The 14,699-nt window shown below is 46.0% G+C and overlaps 2 protein-coding genes across 3 annotated transcripts; both read right to left on the reverse strand.

Annotated features, from left to right (window-relative positions):
- Window positions 1–7,427: 7,427 nt before the first annotated feature.
- On the reverse strand, window positions 7,428–9,779 carry COPS9 (COP9 signalosome subunit 9). The gene is made up of 3 exons (XM_063339925.1): window positions 9,642–9,779; window positions 9,432–9,504; window positions 7,428–7,743 (listed from the first exon to the last, which is right to left on the reverse strand). Exons 1-3 carry the CDS (start codon window positions 9,702–9,704, stop codon window positions 7,706–7,708), a joined length of 174 nt encoding a protein of 57 aa, XP_063195995.1. The 5' UTR covers window positions 9,705–9,779; the 3' UTR covers window positions 7,428–7,705.
- Window positions 9,780–9,970: 191 nt separating this feature from the next.
- Window positions 9,971–14,133, reverse strand: OTOS (otospiralin). 2 transcript variants are annotated; one of them, XM_063339119.1, is made up of 4 exons: window positions 13,869–14,133; window positions 13,472–13,570; window positions 13,118–13,144; window positions 9,971–10,333 (listed from the first exon to the last, which is right to left on the reverse strand). In XM_063339119.1, the coding sequence occupies exons 2-4, from the start codon at window positions 13,521–13,523 to the stop codon at window positions 10,149–10,151; spliced, it is 264 nt and encodes an 87-aa protein (XP_063195189.1). In that variant the 5' UTR covers window positions 13,524–13,570; window positions 13,869–14,133; the 3' UTR covers window positions 9,971–10,148. The 2 variants fall into 2 exon arrangements, with proteins under 2 accessions (XP_063195189.1, XP_063195188.1); XM_063339118.1 differs by having other exon boundaries at window positions 13,472–13,562; window positions 13,869–14,132.
- Between the last annotated feature and the right edge of the window lie 566 nt (window positions 14,134–14,699).

Below are 14,699 nucleotides of genomic sequence, written 5' to 3' on the forward strand. Positions count from 1 at the left end.
GAGCTGTCTGGGGACTCTGGCTCCAGCCCGGGGAGCTGCGGCGCCGACACCTCGCTGTCAGGACAGGAGCTGGGCTGCTTGCTGAGGGGCTTATTTTTTTCACCAAAAATAGACAGAAATCCAGGACATGGCTCCCTTTGGAAGCACCCCAGCTGTTCCTCAGTTGCTGGGCTGACGAGCCACCTAACGCTTCCCCACTTTCCCACTGCAGGGGCTGGCACCGGGACCTCATTTCAGTGCCGTGTGCGACACAGCGCATGGTCTTCGCCTTGCACCGGGTCTCTTGTGTAAATATGTTGAGGAAGCAACCTCTCCCAAACCCTGCCCAGCCCTCCAGACACAACCACAGCAGGTAATATGCAAAATTAGGCTATGGCGAGCACAAGTGCTGCTGCCTCTGTAAGCAGCGAGGATGCACAAAGGAGAGGGCAGCCTGGGCCAGGCGGGATCTGCCCAGAGACTTCCTGCTTGCCAACAGCACACCCTTTCTATGCTAACTGTGGGTTTTATCAAGAAAGAAACCCCTGTAAACACAATAAGACAAAGCACTTGGGAAGTTTTAAAGAAAACCCTTAAGGCTTTCTGTGTACTGGCTTTTCCCCCTTGTCACAGGCATAAATACCAAAACGCAGCTTCACCAGGACACTCACCCTCAGGGACCATCTTCCTCCCAGCGCTCCAACAAGGATGCTCCACGCAGGGTACCTGCATCACACCGTGCTTGTCCCTGCCAGGCACTTCAAAAACCAGCAAACAACAGACCAGCCCCGCAGTTAGCCCAGGCAGCAGGCTGTGACGGAGGCAAGCCCCCGCCGCATGGAAACAGGGGCCAAAGCCCTCCCTTTAGGGATTTGGACTGGTTTTGAAGTCTTTCACCTCAAACCTCTGTAAGATTCCTGCTCTACTAGAGACACACACACACTTAGCTCCACAGCAGGCACCAAATCCCAGGTTAAGCCACCACCCACCCAAAAAAGCCACTTTGCACCCCCAGGAGCAGCAATCAGCCCCCTCCCAGCTCTCCCCTGGGGCAAATGCTCCCGACAGAGGCCCACCCCACCAACAGAGCAGACACAGACACGGGGAAGGGCAGGCAAAGAAACATCTTCCTCCACACCACCAAACACAGGGTGAGGAGGAAGATGCTGCAGACAGGCTGGAGCCCTGAAGCTGCCCTTGGCACCATCATGGCCTCCTGAGGCTGCCCAGCCCTGCAGGTGTCTGCACCTGGGCTCTCAACAAGGCAAAAATGAGGTGAGTAGCTTCAAGAGCAGCAGCTGAGCACGGCCGGCAACTACCCCACCAGGCTGTGAGCCCTCCCAGGGAGTCCTTACAGCCCAGGAAGCACCCAAATCCCTGCATGTGGTATGGGTATCTAACCTCCACCTCCCTGGCTCTGCCATGCCAGGGGCACACAGCTAGATTGACCACGGCAGCCCAAGGGCATCCTGCTGGCCCTGTGCTGCTTTTAGGGGAGAGCTACAAATAGGGCCTGGGAGGGTAAGGAGGTCCTGCGGGGATAAGCTCAGGGGAGCTCCTAATGAATCCAGCCTTTCTCCATGACTGAGTTGTTGCAGTTTTACTCTCCTTCCGTGCTTCATAAACCCGAGGATGGGAAAACCTGGCCAAAATAGCCACACACCCAAGGCCTGGGCTGGCTCCTGGATTGCTTTGAACATACGAGTATCTTGTAATGAAAACGCCAAGAATGACACTGGCATGCTGAAAGGGCACAGAATCACCTGCCCTCCAACAAATTTAAATGCTTTACATTTTTTTTAGACCAACCCTGACAACAGATGCCAGGGACAAAGTTGGGTCTCACTATTTGCTGCCACTCGAGCTGTGGCAGGTTTAACTGGCTGGTTTTCCCTTTAGAAACTAATGTACTGCTGCAGGCACAGACATGGGATGCCTCTGGGCATAAACATTGCCAGCAGCTCCTATTAGAGAGCAACCAATATGATGAAGACACCAAGAACGACGTCTTATTTGCTGCTTTGTAATTAGGGCAGGTTCCAAAGAGAGCACTTGGCTCCTTTCATCTTGAGCTGTGTTGGGCTCTTCCCTCCCCGTACCGTGCTCAGAGAAGGGCGGCAGGAAGGCAGCAGGCTCTCTCAAAGGCAGAAAGCAAGAACACCCCCCACTGAAAGATTTCAGTCACTGCACCGACAATTAGGGAGAAATAACGTGGTTACAGCTGGAGAGACTGGCCAGCCCCATCCAGCAGGGAAACCATCTGTGAAAGCAGCCACAGCCCCTTTTAGACACAATTATAGGCTGAGCCTAATTGTGCCTCAAGCCCCTGTAATCACTTGTGACAGAAACTAATTGGAATACAAATAGCAGCTGCACTAAACCATGAAGAGCTACAAGAAAGAGATAAATTGCTTGCAAGACTTGTATTTATTTGTGAAGTATAAACTCACTAGAGGCTTTTCAGCATGGAAGAAGGCAGAGGGATTAGGACAAAGCCCTACAGTTAGCTAATCAGCCAATTCTACTTCCATGCAGGAAACGCCATCAGATTTAAAGTTCACCCTTTGAAATACTCTGGAGGAAACCAATCCTGAGGACACTCAGGCTGGGAGCAAGGCTGCAGCCAGTTCAGAGCCTTGTCAAGTGACACTTGTACTAGATGTAGGTACACGCTGAAAAGACTCTGTCTGCCACGGGATTGTAAATCAGCAAACCCACCCTCAGCTCACCCTTAGACTCACCCCAGGAGGCCAGTCCAGCGTAACACTCCTGCTCTCTGGGGACAGCTGTGTGACCTCCTTACGTGCAAGTGCAGTTTGTTACTCTCCAGCCACTCCAAGGGGAAGGAAAGGTTTATTCCCCATGAAATGGAAACATTAAACATCAACATCTATGCCTTCCTCTGTGGCCTATCAGGGGATTCCTACCCACAAGGAAATCTGTGGGATCCCTCCCATAAAGCAAGACAGCTTTATGGAGAAGCATCAGGGAGGGGGCAGGAGATCCCACTTGAAGCCCCTCTCTAAGTCCCTGAGTCAGGCAGGGAAGGACCGGGGGTGGGAGCCAGCACACCCCTTCACACCCAGCTCCCCCCAACACGGTGCTCTGCCCAAGGGAGTCAGGACAGCACAGCTGCTCCCCTGCCTTGCCAGGGATTTCTGGAGAAGCCATTCTACTCCTGTAACATGTTTTGGAAAGCATTTTAAAGCCAAAGTGGATTGGTCATCCTGAACAAGGTAAAACAGAGGCGGATTCCCACCTCACAGTACCTGTATCCCAGCGATGCAGAAGCTGCTTCCAAGTGGTAGGAGATCAAAAGCTCGTCAAGCTTCACTGGGAACCAGGGGCACACAGGAAGCTCTCAGACAAGATGGAGAGCCACTGCCTGATGACAGGGGTCCTGTCTGCAAGTGTCCTCACAGAGGCATCCTCAGCCGGGCCAGGGGCACTCAGACTCCGCTGGTGGGGCAGCTCCTGTCTGCAGCAGGGATCCTTTGTCACATTCCCTTGTTGGTATGTATTCCTGTGCTCAGTCACCCACCTCGTACATGACATTCTCAGCTGGACATCTTGCTTATTCACAACAATATACAAAATAGCATCTTTTCCCTCAAGAAGTTACAATTTACTTGAGTTTACACAGGATTATAGAAGGTTTGTACATCCACGTCACATCCGCAGACCAGGTGCCGTGATAAACTTAGAGCTGACTGGAAACTTGCTACATGCAAAATGACTTTTCCATAAATAAGAAAAAGTTATTGACCAAAAAGGCCAATTTGCCAACACTAAAAGCTTTAGAAGGCTCTGCTCCTCCCTCCCTCTGCTCTAAGCTCCTTGTAGTAGCTTGAGAAAAAGGTTATAATTTGGGTTAGCATTCTGACCCCGCAGCTTGACAAAGGCCAATCAAAAGGTTTGGAGCAAACCAAAGGCAAACCGAAAAAGATAATCTGGAAGTAAAAACATGGAGGCAAATCCTTGTCCTCAAAGCCACCCCTGCCGCCAAGGACCGCCTTGCATTGTGCTAGCGCTTTTCCAAGAGCCCCGATGTGACGCTCGCATTCCAGCTCCATGACTGACAGTGGGACTCTCAGGGAGCAGGGCTGCACTGTCACCTGCCCGGCGTGTCTGCCTGTGCTGAACAACTGCACATTGAGAGCAGGAAGACGCCTGCCAGCTTCCCAACACCCTGGGAAGGCAGGAAGAGCTAGATTTATTCACCTAAATCAATTCCTTCATTGTGGAAAAAATACCTTCCACTTCAATTATTTAAGTAACATATTGAAAGAAAAACCTTTTATTTTAATTCCCTGGAAGTTAACTGACAGAAAAAAAAACCCAAACCCCAAAAGAACCAAGGAAAACCCACTACTCGCACACTAGGTCTGAGCTCGCCTGTTCTTACTCACACGAAGAGCAGCGGAGTGCTGGATTCTGCTGCTAACCTGGTAGCCAGCTCGGGAAAGGCACAGCAGAATTACTATGCACAGATGACGGCCAGCTTCCTTTAGCATGGTAACTTTCTCTCCCTCACAACGACTTGATTATTTTCAGCTCAAAATAGATCACACATTCTTAATTCCTAAGAATAGACGGTGTCAGCTAGCAGCTTCCCGCAAACACAGAATCAGCCTCGTGAGAGAGTATTGAAGGGAACAGGCTGACATTTAAGTGTTTTGAAGCTATTCCTTTTCATCTGTGCTGCACAACTGGCTGAGCCCCTTCCTCAAGCTCTTCAGCCCTTGGGACCTCATCCTGCCAAGACTCGGGCAGGTGGTCAGCTTTATACACTGCCAGCTGTCCCACTGGAGTCAGGGGGACAATTCCCAACACCAGCCTCCCTATCCACAAATCTGTTCAGACTAGAGCCTTTATTCAGACATTGAAATAATGAGCAGCCACCCATCAGCTTATAAATTAATACACATCAGTCTAAACGTGCAAAAATGCTGCTCGAACAGGCTCATTCCTTCACTCAGAAACGGCTATTATGAGTGGTGTCAATCTCCACAAAAGGTACAGGAATCAAAGCTCAGTAAATTAAATGGCCAAGGCAGGCAAATGCCCTTTAAAATCAATTTTTATTAGAGATTCTGACATCTTGTGATTATTTCCTGACAACAGGCTGATTGCCCACAGACTAATTAGACTGAAAGGCTTGACAAATGCTAACACAGAAGCAATTTAAAGCTGAAGGGCATTTTGTTCTTCAGATTAGTTTTTTCCTATTAATACTGTCCCAAAAGGGACGCAAACAAATTATAGCTGCCGATGAAAGTTCTTACACACTGACAGCCCTCTTTAGAAAGGGTAAGCTATATACACACTCCTCACGCCGTCTCACTGCAAAGGAGACAACTTTATCCTCCAGACAGCTACAACAACAGAGGTACCCTCGGTATCACCCCATTCTGGTTTGGAAGAACTTTCATTTCACTTCATCCCAAGCGAACGAACCCACAACAGTTAACGGATTTAAGTGCAAGCTTAGCGCCTGAGAAGTACTATCAAAGAACCACCCAGTACTCCCAGTAGCTACAGCCAGAGTGGCATCAGCTGCACACCAAGGCAGTTCATGGAATTGCACAGCTTTCTTCATACGTGATTTTACTAGCCCAAACACTTTTACACTGCATAGAGTAAGTTTCTTCCCTACAGACAGGCAATACCGTACCTCCCAGGTGCCACCAATACTATTTATGCTGCTTTTTAACATGAAACAGCGAGATTCTGGAAAGCTTCACAAAAAGGAGTTAGCTATACCTACCTTGAACGGGTAGCTATATCCCACCCAGGATTAGAACTCTCTTGACTTTCAGGCTGCGCTGGACCCATAAGCATTGCCTGCCCTCTAGCCAGTTTCATGAAGGCAGGTTCCATGTTTTGATCAAGCAAAATGACATTACAAAACCAGAGCTACTCACCTTCAAACCAATGATTCACTGAGGTTTTGAGCATCTCTAAAAAACAAAGGTGGAAGGGACTAGAACGCCATTCATACTGAAGAACAACTAATCAAGATGGATTTTATTCATAGAATATACTCCTGCTGCTGTGATCAAACTTAAGGCAGGCAAACGAAAAACAAAGGAGAAGTCTGTATAAAACACAGACAAGGAATTATTCCAAAACCAAGGGTGACTAACTGGAGGAATCTAGGAATGAGCATAAGAAAGTACCTAAAAGAACAGAGGAGGCAAGGGTTACTTCTTAAATCTACTTCATCTTTTGCACCTGCCCAGAAGGCAGCCTCCACTCACTGGCAGCAGCTCATTTCTCAAAATCTAGCTTGGAGAAAGCTCAGCACCACAGCTAGAAACAGTCCAGACACAGTTGCTACCACTCAGCCGGGATGTTTACGTGAAACTCCTGTCTCTAAGCAAAGCGAGCACTGGAAAGAAAAAGGAGACTGCCTCAGCTAGACCATTGCTTCAGGGACACGTTGTAATATCAGACACTAAGCAGAGTAAATGCCAGAACGCTGATGTACCGTACGCTGCATGGTGAAACAGAGGATATTGAGAAATCCACAGGAACACAATAAAAAGACACCCAGTCCTACTGGTTTTATTGTGCTTACATTTTTAAGCTCAGGGGCCAGCATACTTACTGTTACATCAAAGATCTCCTTTAAAGCAAATCCAAGCAAACACGTGTGAAAAGTATGAGAGGAAAGGGTTTCATTACAGGTGAAACTTAATTAGTGTGGAGTCTTTAAAGAAACATCAGTCACAGTATTATTTTTGTGATCAATTTATGGAATACAGACTGCACTTAAGATTAGACAGGATTAAACTCTTGACTCTGAAATAATATACTAAAAACTCACCTGTTCCTTCTAAGATTGGTCACTTTGGTCACTGAACAGTGCAAAATCAAACATTTCTAAAAGTGTTCTGAAAAACTCTGTCAAAATCTGAATTAATATCTAACAGACAGATTCGTATACACTATACATATAAGTATGAATAATTACATTACCTGCCGCAGGAGAAAAGAATCCTAAAATGATTTTCTTTGTACAATTTCAAAAACTAAATCGGATTTTTAAATCCAAGCATTCTCATGGCCCAAGACCAGAACATTTCTCTGCTTAAAATATCAAGATAAAATTATTACTTTTTATTCCTGTGCTTCCTAGATTAATAGTTAAGTATTGACGGTACCCGAGTATCTCTCTTGAAAGGGAAGACAACAGAGATTCTTAATGCAACTGGCAAATGACAGTCAGACTATTCAGAAAAACCAACCACCTCAGCCCTAAATAATCCTCTATTGTCAGATAAACAAAACTTTTCTAGGCAGCAATAAGCCCTGCCACGTATCTTAGTATAATACCAAAAAGTAACAGTGAATGATTTAATAAAAATAAATAAATCAATCAATCATTCTCTAAGGGAGCTCAGAACACAGCAATATCTACTCTGAAAGTACATCCCAGAGAAAGGTTCTGCTTTTTTTTAGTATTTTATTGAATGAGCACATCAGCAAACAAAGTTTTAAGAAAAATCTACACAGACCTTCCTAGAAGTAACAGTCCACAATTCCCTCCTTAGTTACCTTTAACCATCTGGCTTTCATACTCCCCAAGCAGCTTACTCAGTTCCACCCCCCTGGCCCCCCCGCCATGATTTTCCTGTTTTCATCATTTTAATAAATAATGGACACCACAGGCGATGCTAGAGAAAAATCCACATCTCAGCACTGCATGGCTGGACAACTAAGTTCACTGGATGTCATCATCATCAAAGAGATCTTCAAAATCTAGTCAAAAAAATAAGAGAAGGTAAAATTAACCTTAAAAGTTTTAACTGTTACAGATGCATATACTCCACAAATACAGTTTTCCATTACTTGGATTAAAGACAAAAATAAAGCTGAATTAAGTGAATGAGTCATTCCACCATCAGTTACTAGAAATGTAACATCAGGGTGGGAAGAGCCAGAGCAGAAAGGAAGCCGGACCCAAGTATACATTCTCTATCATACACAAATTAAACTGCTTCACTTGTACAATACAAGCTTTGCAATTAAATTCATGAAAGCAAAGTAGAACTTCAAAGAGGAGGTTTTATAAATGCATTATGTAGCCATCACAGTCAGAGTGGATCAACCGTGATTCTCAGACTCCAGAATTAAACACGTACTAGCTTTTTGCACACAGCATGTCTCAGATGCAGACACTCCTGCAGAGCTCTGGCTTTAGGTCATAGTAACCCGGCACACGCTTATAAATCTTGCAGGTTAACATTCACATTTGTGATTTACTGCTAAAAATCCCTTCCTTAAAAAATATTTCATTGCTGTGAAGGTGCTAATAACATTTCTCTCAGAAAACTCATCTCACACAGACTAGCGAGATGTGGTCTTCTAATCACAGCAGTTCTAGTCATCTTTGGGATGGGAAGTACTCTTAACTACTTGGCTTTGTATCTTCTTTGTATATTGAGCACAAACTACTACGTCTTTATTCTGACACAAGGAAAGTACAGGTGCCATACAATAAACTGAGGATTAATCCTCATTTAGAAGAGTCCTAAACTACCACTGAATGTAATACCACAACCTGATGGTAGAACTTAATGGAAATACTTACTCCTAAATATCCTGGCTCCAACAAAGAGCCTGGTCCCTCACAACTGTTGAGGCGTATATCAAAGCTGAACTTCCTTTTTCTCCTGAATTCTAAATCTTATGCAACATGTGAAACCTACTTTGTTTCAGAATTAATACCAGCTTGTGACATCAACACCACCCCAGTAACCAGATTTAATAACCCATCTGAAATTCGCTGTTGAAATGCCTACAACACACTTCTTAAGAAACAGAAAAAAACCACCAAATGTAACGTGATGTACATTCCACCCCTAAGTGGCCAGATACATAGATGTTCCCCTCTCTAAAAGCAGCCATATATACTTGTATGCATACAGTTGACTTTCAAATGCAGAAAGCATATAAAACCCAAAGTTTTATTATGCTTTGGATAATATGCATGCATACCTCAAAAGATTAAAGAATTATCTATAAAAAGTAGTAGCGCCCAGAGACAATTTGTAAAGTTTTGTCCACGTTTTCGTAGGTATTTGCAGTGTTTAATATAAGCTATTTGTTACGTAAACAAGTCCAAAGCATTTTTCCTTGTAGCGATTAACACGCTAAAGTGCCTAAAACCTTCAGGGGGGGAAACACAGTCACTGCATCACTCCCACCTGCATCGTTTAACACCAAAGCGCTCTTATGATAGCACTCACTAGCAGTGAGGTTAGTGAGAACTTTAACGACTACCAGGCACTAGAGGCATAAGATTAGAGAAAAAACAGGCGAGGTTTATTTTGATAACCTTCAGTTTCTGTAGCTGCTACCTGGCAGGCCCAAGGCGTTACCAACCCCGCCAGGGGGACGGTGATCCCCTTGCCCTCCCCCCACCCCCTAAACGCGGCGGCCCTTACCGTTAAAGAAGTCGGCGTGCACCGCTTTCTCGTTGGCGGCCAGGTCCATCAGCAGCCCCGTGCTTCCCCCTGCCTGGGAAAGCAGGCGCTCAGCGCCTCCGGGCGGCACGGCCGGGCAGCATACCACAGCACAGCGCCGCCGCCACCCAACACCCCGAACACCCCGGCCACCCCCAGCGCGGCAGACAGGTCCCCCAACATCCCCCTCACCTCATCGAGATCCACGTAAGGGCCGGCTCCCTCAGGAAACATCTCGTCCACCGCCGGCTTCATGGCGGCGCCCTCCCCTCTTCCCCTCCGCGGGGACTACTTCCGGTTTGAGGGCGGGCGGCGGCGGCCGCTCTGCGCGCTTGGCGGAGTCTCCTCTCACTGGTCGTCCTGGGAGAAGGCCCCCCCCCCCCCGTCGCCATGGCAACGGCGGGGCCGGGCTCCAGGCCTGAGGGGAGGAAAATGGCGTCTAGCTCGCCCAGAGGCAGCTGTATGCACAGAGATCGGGTTCCTAGGAGCGTTAATGCGTAAAAAAAAAAACTCCCCAAAGGTCGCAACAGAATCAAGGAGTTTATTGATTTCCTGCCAAAGCGACTAATTTTTCCACACAAAGGCTACCGTAAAGCATGAGGCGGCCCGCATGACTGCTATAAGTGTGTGAGGGGCCAGTTTGGGTGCGTTCGGTGGCAGCCGTGTGTTTGATTAAACCTCTCGGCACCAGCAAAGCTATTAGTGCTCATGGTTGGGCACGTGATAGCCAAGGTGACTCCCAAAAGGGAACTGGGCAAAGAAGGCCTTGGCCATTTCTTCGATCTGGTTGTAGGCTCCCAGGGTCCGGAAATATTCCACGTAGGACCAGAAATCATTGGATGAGAAGGGCCAGTATGGCAAGGCTGCAGATCCCTGGTAGAGATCTAAAATTAAAAAAAAAAACAAAAAACAAAAAAAAAAAAAACAAACAAAAAAACCAAATAAATGCAGATCACTAGAATATGAAGAATTTTTGTTGAAAGCTTGGGCCTGGGAGCTATCATTATTTGGGGTCCTATGGGACACCTTTCGGGGGGCTTGTGGTCTCCTCTGGAAGGAGAGCCCATGTGCCCTGGCACACGGCAGAAGATGGCTGTTCCCCTGATGGAGCCAGTGCCCTCTGCTCCCCCTGCACCAGGAATGATGGAATGGGACAAGACGGAGAGCAGGAATCGTAGAATTGTTAGGGTTGGAACGGCCCTTAAAGATACTCTAGTTCCAACCCCCCTGCCCTGGGCAGGGACACCTCCCACTAGACCAGGCTGCTCAAAGCCCCGTCCAGCCTGGCCTTGAACATCTCCAGGGATGGGGCAGCCACAGCTTCTCTGGGCAACCTGTTCCAGTGCCTCACCATCCTCACAGGAAAGAATTTCTTCCTGATACCTAATCTAAATCTCCTCTCTTTCAGTTTGAAGCCATTACCCCTAGTTCTATCACTACATGCCTTTGTAAAAAGTCCCTCCCCAGCTTTCTTGTAGGTCCCCTTTAGATACTGGAAGGCCACGATAAGGTCTCCCCAGAGCCTTCTCTTCTCCAGGCTGAACAACCCCGGCTCTCTCAGCGTGTCCTCATAGCAGAGGTGCTCCAGCCTCTGATCATCTTCATGGCCCTCCTCTGGACGCACTCCAAGAGGTCCACGTCCTTCTTGTGCTGAGGACTTCAAAGCTGTACTCCAGGGTGGGCTCTCACCAGAGCAGAGGGGACACCAGGGACACCATTGGTATTTGGGACAGTTCAAGAATTCCCTGGGCTGCTTTGATTTCTAGAAGGCAGATGGGTATTTAAAAGCAAGGAGTGATTGCAATTGAAAGCCGAGTTTCCCCATTCCTCCTCCGCACCATTTCCTCTGCCCAAGATGAAAATATAAGGAATAAGGCGCCATCATCTGCTCTGTGCCCCTGCAGCTGCCTGCTCTGCCAGGGAAAAGAGCTGGGCAGTTGGTCCCCCACCACCCCGGCACAAAGGCAGCCTGGCCCCCTACAGCGGAAGCCGGGGCTGCCGCACCCTGGGCTCCCAGCAACTGAGTCCCTGCTGCCCCGGCATTGCCTGGGACCCCAGAGTCGTGCCTCTTCTCAGGGGGCCATAGGAAACAGGCTAAGGAAACGGAGAGGAAAGGCATTGCCACTTGGAAGACAGCTGCGTTTGTGCCTGCTCTAGGAATATTTGGGAAAACTTGAGATACTCATTGAAACAAGATTTCCAGTTCAGCAGGAAAACAAAAGCAATTCTGGAAATGCAGGGGCTACCACCTTTGGGCCCAAATCTGGGCAAGCACAGAAGCATATGTCAGATGTAAACACTTGGTGAGACCACATAGTTACAAATGTCTTTCTGTGCAGCAAAGCTAAACCCAGCATTATGATTTCATTTAAAGGCCATTTAAATAAATGGGAGCCATTCCACTCACCAGGCTCAGCTTGGGACCAGGGTCTTCAGTGGGAATTAAGAGCCTTCAACAATCCTATTGTCAGACCTTAGTTTTACAGAGTAAAGTTTGCAGTGCGCGGGCACAGATGGCCTATAACAAATCAAATGAAGCAGGCAAATGCTGTCTGCAGAGGAGAATTCTCTGTTTATACCAGCTGACCTTGGATTCACTCTGCAGTCTGCTGCTTGGCCCAGTGTGAAAGAAAACCATAATGGTTGGTAATGAGAGCAGCAGGATACTGCCCGAGCAAGCTTTTATTTTTAGATTGACGCACGCTGTCTTGACTGTCTAAGAGGTTGCCGCAGAAATATTTGCTCTGCACAAATATACAGTAGTGCCCTTAAACTTATGAAAAAAGATGATGCATTCAAATGATTTTAGAGACATAAGGAAATATAATGGAGCATAGGAAAAAATGTTTTGAATTAAAAGTAATCATGCTAGCCCTTATTCTGTAAATAAACTTCTACTTTCCGTATTTGTTATAATATTCTCCCTGCATATTTGTTCTGTGCACTCAGGATGTTGCTGGGCGTCCTGCTGGTTTTACCAACCGAGGTGTACACCAGCAACAGCAGTACCTTGTTATTGCAGATACTTCTGTGCAACTTTGTTTTCAGAAAGAATTCTATCTGACAACACCAAAGAGAGCTCTAATATAATCATCAGTAAGCCAGTGTAAACATCATTAGGATGCTGAAGGTTTTTTTAATCAAAGGCAAACCCTAATCCAGCGGGCTAATCACGCACAGTGGCACGAACCGCAGGGTAGCTGTGCTAAGGGATTTATTCCAACATTTCTTTAATCGCATTTGTGGCAATTTGTAAATTTTAAGCTTTTTGTTGTGGAAGTCAGTATTTCTTGCCAATAACAAGACACACGTGTAGTATCACTGTTCAGGACAAAATTCTCAGATGTCTAATATGGCTGTAAGTCTGGTGCTTTCCAGTTACGATTTTGTACAACAGAACCAGTGACTTGACCCCTTTTTGTTTTAAGACTGCAAATATATTAGATCTATTATTAGACATTAATATGTCAGCCTTTAATAAATTTTAAAGACACTTTTAAAAATCCACTCTTTTTTCTCCACCAGAACTAGGTGAAAGCACTTCCACAGCCCACTGAGGTTAGTAAGTGTTCTGGCCAAAATCGCTACTGGGGTTCAGGTCTGGGAGTTACAAATGACTCTTCTGATTGTTAGTGATACAAAGGAAAGAAAAAAACATTAAGAATTACCATCTCCATCCTGGATTGATCGGGCATCTGTAGATAAAGAGGAAACTCATCAGTACCAGCTCCTGCACAGAAGGACTTTCTGTTAATAAAAGGTGTGCTGTGTAGCCAGAAGCTGACAAGTTCTTTAATGCACACGCAGGACCAAATGATTCTTGTTTCTTGAGCAGCTGAATAAGGAATCCCCCGTTTGCAGTCACTTAGTGCTACAAGCCAAATACTCTTAACTAACAGCCGGAGCAGTTGTCATTAATACGTGAGCCCTATCTGATACTAAATACAAGATACTGTATTAGTAACAAAATATTTCTGGCTGCTTGAAAAAATAAGTGAGAATAAATTCAGCAGTAATCTTACCTGTTCGGATGTTCATCAGCATACAGAAGAATAGTAAGCCAATAAATGTCATCTTTTCTGCAAGATACTGCTCGTGTTTCTGAAAAATAATCTGTACAGCTGGGGATTATTACAAGAGATTAATAATTATGCAAAGTCTATTATTTCTTCTCTTATTAGATGAATATGTTGCAAAACAGAGTCTAGTTATTAATTTAGGCATAATAAGATCCAATTACATTTCCTTACAGTTTCTGGACTGCAACACAGTATTAAAAGAACCAGAGTCCTGAAGTGTGTACTGATATTTTAGTTTTAGGTGGCATAAATCCAAAAGGCTCCTCTGAACTGACATCAAATTAAATGTCTTTGGAAATGTTTTATTTTGTGGTTAATTTAATTTCACTTTATAAATTACCTCTCTCTCTCCCCTTTTCTTCGTCTTGCAGTAGTGAGTGTCTGTAGCTCCAAGTCAGCTACAAAAGTCCAAAAGGATTTCTTTTGCTGTAAAATAGCAGCACTGTTTAAGGAAGGGTGGGGGGAAAAGGAGATAAACGTCACTGAACTACTGCACCAATCTGATGTTGTTGCCTTCACATAGAGGTTCTTCAACGGCTCACATTTGCATTATATTTCAGTACCATCCATGGGTGAGACGGTGGAGAGTATCACAGAGGGAATAGGAACTTTGGCAACAACAGTTCTGTATTTTGAAGACAGAGGGAGAAAATCCAGAAGCAAATTCAGCGATTATTACCTCTGCTGCCCTCCTGATTTTCTTTTTTTCCACCCCTTCAGAAAAATGAACGTTAAGAAATGTTATTTGAGCAAACTGCTGAGAGGATATTGAGTTCCCTCTCCAGCTGAGTCACAAAACCCACCAAGACTTGACACTAATTTATGTTCCTACTTGGGATCCTTAAAATCTAGATATTAAAGTGTACACAGGCACTGAGTACCCACTGAAATCAATTGGCTTACATTAAGCAAAGAAGTAGGTCCCCAATGAGCTCAGCCATGGTGATGGTGCAGGTCCTGCAGCCTTCAAAGGGGGTCGATAAGGTGCATTGAAGTGCACTGTCACATCACGCTGATTTCCTGGAAAGATTCCTCTCCCAATGCCAAGCAGGTGCTCCAATCTGTGCGGGTTGCCGAATGGATCTAGCACTTCGAGAAGCCTGGAAGGGAGACACGACTTGGAGAATATTCAATCGACGTGTACATCTTGATTGCTTTTCTTTTAGCACAG

The sequence above is a fragment of the Chroicocephalus ridibundus genome, chromosome 6 (genome assembly GCF_963924245.1).
Source record: "Chroicocephalus ridibundus chromosome 6, bChrRid1.1, whole genome shotgun sequence".
Taxonomy (NCBI): Eukaryota; Metazoa; Chordata; class Aves; order Charadriiformes; family Laridae; genus Chroicocephalus; species Chroicocephalus ridibundus.

Bases quoted from the DNA above. Each gene is read 5' to 3' on its own strand.
- COPS9 (XM_063339925.1), bottom strand. From the start codon at position 9,704: ATGAAGCCGGCGGTGGACGAGATGTTTCCTGAGGGAGCCGGCCCTTAC. The intron at 9,505-9,641 runs GTGAGGGGGATG...CTGCTTTCCCAG, and splicing joins CTTACGTGGATCTCGATGAG to GCAGGGGGAAGCACGGGGCT. The intron at 7,744-9,431 runs GTAAGGGCCGCC...TTTTTTGACTAG, and splicing joins GCACGCCGACTTCTTTAACG to ATTTTGAAGATCTCTTTGAT.
- OTOS (XM_063339119.1), bottom strand. From the start codon at position 13,523: ATGACATTTATTGGCTTACTATTCTTCTGTATGCTGATGAACATCCGA. The intron at 13,145-13,471 runs GTAAGATTACTG...CTTTATCTACAG, and splicing joins GCTGATGAACATCCGAACAG to ATGCCCGATCAATCCAGGAT. The intron at 10,334-13,117 runs GTAATTCTTAAT...TTTTAATTTTAG, and splicing joins ATCAATCCAGGATGGAGATG to ATCTCTACCAGGGATCTGCA.